The sequence below is a fragment of the Haplochromis burtoni genome, unplaced genomic scaffold (assembly GCF_018398535.1).
Source record: "Haplochromis burtoni strain Fernald_Lab_line unplaced genomic scaffold, NCSU_Asbu1 Contig_444, whole genome shotgun sequence".
Lineage (NCBI taxonomy): Eukaryota > Metazoa > Chordata > Actinopteri > Cichliformes > Cichlidae > Haplochromis > Haplochromis burtoni.
The window spans coordinates 230,253-240,015 of NW_024582805.1; the positions used below are offsets into that span (position 1 = coordinate 230,253).

Sequence of the window (9,763 nt, forward strand, 5' to 3'; positions counted from 1 at the left end):
CCTGCAGCACACCGGCCCTCGAGGCCTGGAGTTGCCCACCCCTGAATGCAGCGCTCACCTCACTGTGTCTCTGTGGCATCCATCCACCCCGACCTCCTCCCCACACCCACCCTGGTTTGCAGCAGCACACAGGGGGTGGAGTTTCATATGAACATGTTTGGGGGCACTTCCTGAATCGACCACTGCTGTACCGATAACACAGCGTGACCAGAGCAGGCGAAACGTGCTGCAGCCTGATGGGCTCACGGGCTGCGGTGGTGATTTCTCTGAGCGTGACACCGCGTGACGCCGTCTTCCGCTCAGGAACGGTCGTCCTCGCTGTCCTCCATTATTTATAAACGACCTTGTAATGTAAATGACCTCGTGTTTCACATGAAGTTCGTCTGTCTGAAGATGTTCGTGCACATTTGGAAAGCGTGACTGAAACATAAGCTGGTACCAACCAGACTCCGCTGACGCAGCGCGTGGACAGCGCCCGCGGCATGATCTCGGAGCCCTGCTGCATGAAGCCGCCCACTGGGAACCACAGGCTGTTTCCCAGCGTGTACTGGTTCTCCAGGATGTCCCGCCGCTCCCGCAAACACGGATGAGGGTTGTACCATTCGTAGGGACTGAGCCTGGGGAGAGAGGACGAAACATTAAAACCCAGAGTAGCTTTAGCCTCAGACACACGGCTAACATTTCACGGTCAGTCGCCTGCACTTATGGAGCTCTTAAACCTACGCAGCGGGGCGGCTCTGCTCTGTCAAAGCGATGCGGTGAGAAAACAAAAGAAAAAAGGCGAGAGAGACGAACGTCACGCTCGACACCTGAAAGGAAACGACGTGGTGACTGTGTTTAGACGCTCAGCTGGAGCGCACGACTGTTGCGTGGAGTCATTTTAGCATTAGCCTTCCATTAATGTTACATCATATTTTTACTCTATGTCGATCTTCAACAGAAACGGGACACCCTCCGGGTACGCCGGGTTGGTCACTTCCACGCTTCCTGCTGCGTGACGCGGCTTTGACTCGCCTCTCACCTGCACAAGATGAGGCGAAGACTGTAAATCAGCCCAGGCAGAAATAATGACACGGACACTTCATTAGGTACACCTAGCCTGTCCTCATTAGACCCCCTTTTTCCCAGATTTTGGTCCATGTTGACATGACATCATCATGACATCATCACACATTCCTCCAGAGCTGCTCTGCTGGACTGAGATCAGAAACCAGAGATGATCTGAGGTCATCGTCCCCGTGTCTACCTGCATGAACGCCCTGAGCGCTGCCACGTGATTGGCTGATTGAACATGTGTGTTACGGAGCAGATGAAGAGGCGTGCCCCTCCTACTCTCTGCTCACATATTACAGTTAAACACAGATTAAAGCTGTTCTCTTCATGCTTTTACTCTGAAGTGCAGCTCGTTATGATGTCATTGCTAAGCAGCTGATGACATCATCAAATCACGACTTTATGATGTGCTGTGGCTGAATGCTTGGTTTGTCTCTGTCAGCTCAAACAGAGCTGAGCGTCTGAAGCTGTGACTGTAAATAAAGTTTCGATACAAAGTCCTGGATGGCGTGCAGAGCGCGTCAGCGATTTATGGCCCATCTTAGAAAACTGTTCCTGAAACGCAGACACATGCTGCAGGTAAAATTAGGACGCTGACGCACAGACAGGTGTCTTACCTGGCTGCGAGGAAGAGGACGCAGCTGACGGCGAGGTAAGCCAAAAGCATGAAGAGCCAGACAGCCGGAGAGAACGGGTCCAGGAAGGAGAAGTAGCCCGGCTTACGACCCTGAAACACACACACAGATCACATGACCACGGCATTCCTGACCGGGAACGTCGGGTCTCCGCCTGCTCTCGTGCTTCATCTACAGTCTGTAAAGGGTAGGATACAGCTTCCTGCCGTGGACGGCGATTTGTGATAATGACCGTCTGCCAATCACAGCACACTCTGAAACACCTTCACACTGACAGCTGTGCATTTTGGAAAATGATGCTCCTGGAACAAAAAGCGCTCGTTCACTTTGAACCTGCAATTCCAACAACACAACAAAAACAACAGAACACAAAATTACACTGACGAGCTTTTCAAGCGCTAACGAGCGTCAGCCAGCGCTCCCTGATGGGACGCCTCCCGTTGACCCGCTTCATCACGTGGCCTGCTGTCTGCGATGCCTCCATCACCCCCCATCTGCTGGAAAAAGGATTTGGCAGTGAGGCGAGCAGGAACTCCCAGATTGGACTCAATTAAAGCAGATGACTGGAGCTGTAATAGAGGCAATCTATTCAGGCTCTGATTTCTGTCCATTCTGGCTCATTTCAGAAACAGCTCATGAGGCTGGCAGAGCTGAAACGATCGTGTGATGTGGCTCAGACCCAATCAAACATCCCGGGCACAAGAGCAGGTGACAGCGGCTGCATCCAGCATTCCCGACTTCACTCAGGCGACTGAAAGAAAATGTTCCTACGGGAGCTGTGTTTGCAATACAGCGTAGCTCTGGTTGGTTGGACAGTAAGAAGAATCCCGTCTTGCTTATTCAGCACAGGGTCGAGGGGGGTGGAGCCTAACCCAACACACAAGGGGGCGAGGGGCAGAGAACACCTGGACAGGTCTAACACAGGCAGGCAGCTAATTAGGCTAACCCCACTGTGGGAGCAAGCCCGAGTACCCGGGCGGAATCAAACCCACGACTTTCTCGATGTGAGGACAAAGTGCCGGCCCCGCGCCATCCATCAATATGCAGCGGTCGCTCGTTTATCGCGGGAGTTATGTTCTAAAAATAACCCGCGACAGGTGAAACCCATGAACTTTATTTTTCACAGTTATTATGGATGTTTTAAGGCTGTAAAACCCGTCACGACATGCTTTACACACTCAGACAGGCATGAACGTTTTCACTTTTCTCTCGTTTAAACTCTCAAAGTTCAAACCTTTGTAGAAAAATAAGTCCAGTATTATAGGATGAAACCAAACATTGTTGCGTTTCTTCGGGAGGAAACTTACACACATACAGTGCAGCACTGCTAGGGTCTAAGGTTGATGTAAATTTCTGAACGCACTCTGCACTGTACAGGAGACACGGCATGAGATTGATTGACAATGGTCTACAGCCAATCAGGACGCAGAACACAATGTGCTGTAAAAAAAGAAAAATTGCACAAAAAAAATCTGCGAACCAGCGAAGCCGTTATAATGAGGGAGCACTTTCATCGACAAGAAGACCCATGGTGGAAATAAGTTTGGAACGTGTACACGTGCAAACATGCAGGTGTGCCCTCGTGACGGCGACTTACAGTCTCACGTGGTACCTGGCCGTTACCATGTCTACCATCCACCTACACCAGGGGTCGGCAACCTTTTTGATGATGAGTGCTGTCTAAAATTTCCTCAGAAGTCAATGTGCCGTATGATTGCATTAGCAATAAATAATATAACAGTTACATACTTATATGTGTTCACAGATGTTGGCAGCTGTCAGCGAATAGTAATCAGCTATTTTGAAACAAAAAAAGACTTTTTATCCATAACAGCAAATGAAGTGTACAACAGAAAATACAAATGCTGTTTATGGTCTCCTCACAACAATGAAAACAGACGCTGTGGTGACAGTGATGTACAGTCTTGTTGGTATATGTATGATTTCTATACATTTTACGTCAGATAAAAACTTTCAGATAATTATTTTTTTAAAAGCGAGACATTTTAAATGAGAATAAGAAAGAAAAGTATGTCTTTGTGCCCCCCTCTCCCTGTTAATGCCCTACCTGCCCCCCTGGCAACACTTTGCTAGACCCGCCCCTGCACAGTTACCAGCTGTCAGCTACTTAGAAAAGGATCCTGGTGTTATTTGTCTCTCAGAAACAGTTCATAACTTCCAACTCATTCATGTCACCTAAAAGGTAAACCTGTTTCTCCATCACCTGTTCAGCTCTGATGATTCCAGTAAGGACATCTCCTGGTTTCATCTTCATGTTTCCCTCTCACCAGATAACCAAACCATATCATGACCAGCAGCTTTACAGCTGTGGCTCCAGCAAACATCAGCTGATACTAGAAATTAATATTAAATAAATTCTAACAACAGCTGATCAAGCTTAAACGTGCTGCTGTTGTTTAGCGCGACATCCGCTGGTTTCCTCTTTCTGGCGCAAAGTGAGCGATAAACAAACAAGAGAGCCGATCAGCTGATCATTGATCAGTTTCATGATTGAAGTAGAAACGGGAGAGGGAGGGGGGAGAATGAGAGAAGAAGAGGCAGCTGTGCAGCAAAGACACAGAATAACTCCAGCTTTGTGCTCTTTTTCATTGTAGCTGAATTACGGGACAAACTGTTCCTTTTCACCTCAATAAGAAACGCGTAATATTTTCTCTGAATACCAGACGGGACGGTTGGCAACTCTAATAACTTATGAACAAAATAAAGTTCAACATCAGTAACTCATAGCACCACCCAGCTGTATAGAAACTCCGTCATGCTAGCTAGCACGCAGTACGGAAAAAGTCAGCACTAACGAAAATAAACTCCACCTAAACTTGGTTCATATCTGACCCAGATAGACTGCAGGTCATAACTTCTTACCTGAAGTTCAGTTCACCTGACACTCGGACCGGCAGGCCGCCTCGGGGCTCTCCTCCTCCTGCCTCCCCTTCCCTCATCCACCTGCTGGCCTCTGTGGGAGCTCCACCACAGCCACCACCAAACAGCTGAGTTATTTTTACACATCGGGCAGCATCTGGCCAACCCACCACCTCTCATTGTTTATGCCGTTACAAAAAACAAAAAAACAAACAAAAATCATCGACCCACAAAAACGAGAAATCACATCGGCCAGTCCAGCTATGGTCGAGCTATCAGTTAACCCTTCGCGTGCCAGCTGTGGAGCGCGTGCCCAGGGTTGCCGACCCCTGACCTACACAGTAGTGATGGGGTTTCGGCTCTTCAGGTTGTTTTGTTGCTTTAATTAATTTATTATTAACAATAATATAAAATTATGCACAAAAGGAATTACTAAATGTAAAAGAAAAAGTGGTTTTATTAATATATGTTTATATATAAATATACACGGTGGCCCCTAGAGACAAAACACGTTTCTAGCGTTAACTGAAAAACAGCTACTGAAGATATGCGTAGCCTATTTTAGAGTTTAGAAATGTGTTAGATAGGATGTAGAATTATTGTAGAGACTCTGACACTGCCCTGGATGTAATAAAGGCCTGAGTGTGTCATAAACTTAGGAGTAGATTTCTAGGAGACCCTCCCCCAGTTTGAACTGTGAAAGTGAGACAAAGAGAGGTTAATGTTGAGTGGAAATTCCTCAGGGCATGCCTGGGTGGGGGTCTCAACGTTTGTAACTGAATAACTTTGGTTTGGAAGGGAGATGGACTTTTATGACCCTCAGGAAGGCGCGTACATAGAGATATACGCACATAGTGCTTTAACTGTTACGCACACACACACACTCACGTGCACTCACATAGACACACGGGTATGCGCACACACAGGCATTCACGTGCTCGTGCACACAGACACAGAGTTTGCAGCACACCGTGGGGGTTGTATGATACAAGTTTAACTTGAAGCTTGTTATCGTGCTGTATTTCCACTTGTCTTGTTTTACAGGCGTCTGTATTTAGTGTCATGGTCCTGGGCCATGTGGGCCCAGTATTCTTAGTTTCTTGTATTTTTGTATTTCGTTCCTTATTTAGGTCATGTTTCCTAAGTTGTCCTGTTGTGTTGCTCCTTATTTGACTTCCCCTTGTGACTTTTATCCCCTGTGTGCCCCTCTATGTATCTGTGAGCCCTCATCTCCCCTCCTTGTTTCATTCCATGTTTCCCCAGCCCACTATGCCCGCGCTCTCTCCTCCTGCTTGCACCTGTGTACTTCCTGTTTTACTTTGACAGTCTCCCGTCAATGTTGTTTACTCCTGCCATGTCTTGTTATGTTTATCTGTGTCAGCTGCGTTCCCATGTGTGGCCACTTCCCCTGATCATCCCTCTTGTGTATTTAGTCTCTGTGTTTCATGTAGTCTGTGTCGCGTCGTCTGTGTTACCACCCCCTGTGTTCCGTATCTCCAGCCATAGCTTTTCCGTAGTTTATGTCCAGTTTAGGTTTTTGTTTGAACTATTACCCTTATACCGCCCTCGCTCTGGTTTGTTCTGTTATCAGCCATAATAAAAGGCTCGCTTTTGTTTAATCCACTCCTGCATCTTCGCTTGTGTTCGCGCCTGGGTCCAACACACACATTTCCGCACGGTCTGCCTCCGCAGATCATGACATTTAGAGCCGTGTGCCGCTAGCAGCTCTAATATTAACGACGCCGCTTCCTCTCCTCGCAATCAGCCGGCGTCTGCTCAGCGACGGCGTCACACGATCGCAGTGAAACGCTGTGCCTCAGATTCAGAGAGCAGGGCAGTGATAATATATCGAGCACTAATGAATTGGGAGCAGCAGCAGACATAAATTTGTAGTGTTCAGCGCTGGGGGGGAGAGCAGGGGTAAACACGATGGCTCTTCTTCTCTAATGTGTGTGCACAAGTCAACAGCTTGAGCAATTAAACAGATTACCATCTTCAAGTGTGCTCGCGAGCTATTTACACACACGCAGCTATGAGTGTGTGTTTACAAAGCACATAAAGCTGTTGACGCCTGCAGACACGATTGGATTGTGTATTCAGTTGCTTCGGGACTTCTGAGATTTAATTCCTGTTGGCTTGTGTGAGTTTGCACACCGACATGTGCACACACAGACGTACTCACATCGTGCACTGATGTTGTAGACAGTCGGCTAAACATCGCCTGTTACGCTGTTGAAGAAATCGGTGTAAACTCAAACGCCACCACAAGGGAACAGTGAAGGGAACAAATGAGCCCAAACAAAGCAAACAAGGATACAAAATCCAGCATAAAAATGTGAAGCACAACAAACATCAAAGCCCCCAATCAGAGCTAAGATCAATGAACTCGAATAGGAAACAAAGAGAGGAAGACGCAGCTGCAAGATTCAAATCTCAGCAGCAGGCCCGGGATCGCCTTCTCTGCTCTGTGACGACTAAAATATGTTCGCCCTGCTCAAGTTCAATCAAACAGCACCAACATGACAAGGCGGCGTTTCAGGGAACGCCCCCTCAGCTCAATAAACCAGCCCGTGTGTGCAGGACGGCCTGATAGCTGATCTATCAGCACCGCTGCACTCGATAACAGACGCCTGGTGTTAGCGGGATACATTCACGGCGTCTCGGTTCACATTCTCCACTCCACACTGGAGCGGGAGGGCGGAGTTCCCCTCCGGATCGAGGCGATGGATCTGCCCGTCAGCCCGGCGCTGTGACAGCGTAAATCACGCCTGCAGGCCGTGAGCACAAATGTGCTCTCGCTCAACTTAATCCTTAAATAAACACTTAAGAAGCGCGAGCTCGGCCTCGCCGTGCACACATTAAACAGCTGACTGATCGTAGAGTCGATACACCGAAGCTCTCACAGCGGACCGGGTCAAACATGGAGGACAGAATGCTAATGAGCCGCAGAGGTACAGTGTCTGAGGGCAGGAGCTCCATCAGGAGAGACGAGGACGACTTCATGATAATGACGAATAAATGTTTGACAGTTCTCACACTGGAGCTGCTCACGCGCCTCCGAGCCACGCATGCTTTGCGGATCAGCGTGCTTCATGTGCACTGGTGCATGCCACAAAGCTGATGTCATGCACAGGAAAACAGGCCGCTAAAAACATGGCTGACTGAAACACACCCGAACACGCTCGGACGCTTCGTTGCAGAGCTGAGACAAACATGGTTTCCATAGTTCAACAGCAGCACATCATCACGTGTCCGAAACACTTCTGTGTACTGAGCGTGGACGCCGTGACCAATCAACACTTGGCTGCGTCTCGCTGCTGCATTGGTCATGTGATTTGGACGCGTGGGCTTCAGAGGGTTAACCTGCCCTTTTAGACTTTCTGCTTGTCCTCCTGCGTTCATATTTCACACAGGACCGAAATACATCGAACTAACAATGACTCTAAAACAGGAAACGTGCCCCTCGCTCCGCCTCCTCCTACACAATCCTCAGAGAACTCAATAATAATTAATAACAACAGTGTAATCGTCCCTGAAAGCGTCCTAACCCCTGAGACTGAGGTTCACCCAAAAATCTACAACCTGAGCAGGTTTCTGTCAGACTCGCAGGAAGTGAAGGCGCTGCTTTAGATTCCAGTCAGGGACGCAGAGCCACCGATCCTCCCTCAGAGGCTGGAAAACTCATATTTTTCAAGCAGCAGCTGGCGTCACCCAAACTGAATCACAGGAGGAGAAGAAACATGCCCTCCATCTGTGTCCCCGGCTCGGCTTTTATCTGCTCCCCCAGCTCTTCCTCTTCCTGCGCGATCTCTCGGGTCGCAGGAATATTTGCGGTCGCTCGGTCCCAAACTCACAGTTTGACTGAGTGACCCGAGCCATCTCCGCCGCCAGCAGCAGAGCCTCACTGCCGTGTCTGAATCCATCCAATCATCAGGCGGACGGAGCCGGGGCGAGACAGGAAGTGTCAACAGGTGCAAACGCTCAGCTGTTCAATTTGTAAAAGTTTGTGCGAGTCCACAGACGGCGCCTGGAAATAAACGGACCTTTAACATCGTCTAAAAAGCGCTTCTTTGGACGAAAGCAAACCGCCCGCGGCGCTTTGACGGCGCCTCCATTAATATTCACCTGATGGTCAAAGGAGCTTGCAAAGAAAAGCGTCTGGACTTCTTTAAGTTGCCTGAATCAAAGCTAAGCAACTTAAAGAAGTCCAGACGCTTTTCTTTGCAAGCTCCTTTGACTACGATGACCTGGATGACTGAGAACCTTCACAGACATATTCACCTGATGGATCTGAGCACGCACGCGTCCCTGAAGGGTCAGCTGTCATTTCATCTGAACCTTCAGGGCCTGCACACGTTAAACTGGAGCTATGACCTCATTTACATCTGCGTCACTGATGTGATGATGTTCTAGCACGTGTGCACCAGCTCGCTGCGTTTCCACCTGCTGCAGGTACAGGAGGGGTAACCAATCCAAGCTCTCGATTCAAGCTCGGCGGTGAGGCAGGTGATCTCACAGCCTGCCAAGTAATGAGCAGTTTCAACAATGGGCCTCTCTCCATGCTGTGTGAGCCACAGACGCCGGGAACATGACACTAACACCTGCATCCGGACAGACGCTGCATCGCACATGGGTTAGTTCTGTCTCAGACAGCCATCACAGCCGTGCCCAGAATGAGACACGCTTGTGCTGGTGTTAAACATTTGCACCTGTGCCTCTTCAGTTTCAGTTATTAGGACCTCCAGTAGCTCCGGCCATGTAGCTGCTGGTAAAAAGAAGGCTTAATGCGCTCTGAGCAAACCCGACTGTTCATACTGAACCTGATATTTTAATATCAAAGATCCCACGAGAATCCTCCACAAACACGTCGAGTTTCTCTGCGACTGCGACTCACAGCGAGGTCGAGACTCCATCAGGAGAAGCACATGGCGACAGCGGAGAGAAAGAAGTTAAACTTTAACAGGAAGACTGAGTCTTCCTCTGTTCTCCACACTAGGGTTGCCAACCGTCCCTTAAAATACGGAATCGTCCCATATTTCGAAACAAAAGTACACGTCCCGTATTGAGCTAATAAGGGACGCACTTTGTCCCGTAATACAGTGAGAATCAAAATAGTCTATAACTTTTAATGGAATTAACGCTTTGTTTGAAAACATAATTCCCAGCCCCTCTCCTGCTTTGTGACCAATGAGCTG

The 9,763-nt window shown here is 48.6% G+C and overlaps 1 protein-coding gene across 2 annotated transcripts in view; it reads right to left on the bottom strand.

Moving 5' to 3' along the window:
- The window catches only part of LOC102301729 (glutamate receptor ionotropic, kainate 5), a 213,033-nt gene that overhangs the window by 14,373 nt on the left and 188,897 nt on the right, over nt 1-9,763 (bottom strand). For both annotated transcript variants that reach the window (XM_042213460.1, XM_042213459.1), the window contains exons 15-16: nt 1,671-1,780; nt 444-617 (exon numbers count right to left, since the gene is read on the bottom strand). In XM_042213460.1, the coding sequence (XP_042069394.1) occupies nt 444-617; nt 1,671-1,780 (284 nt within the window). The remainder of the gene's footprint in view (nt 1-443; nt 618-1,670; nt 1,781-9,763) is intronic.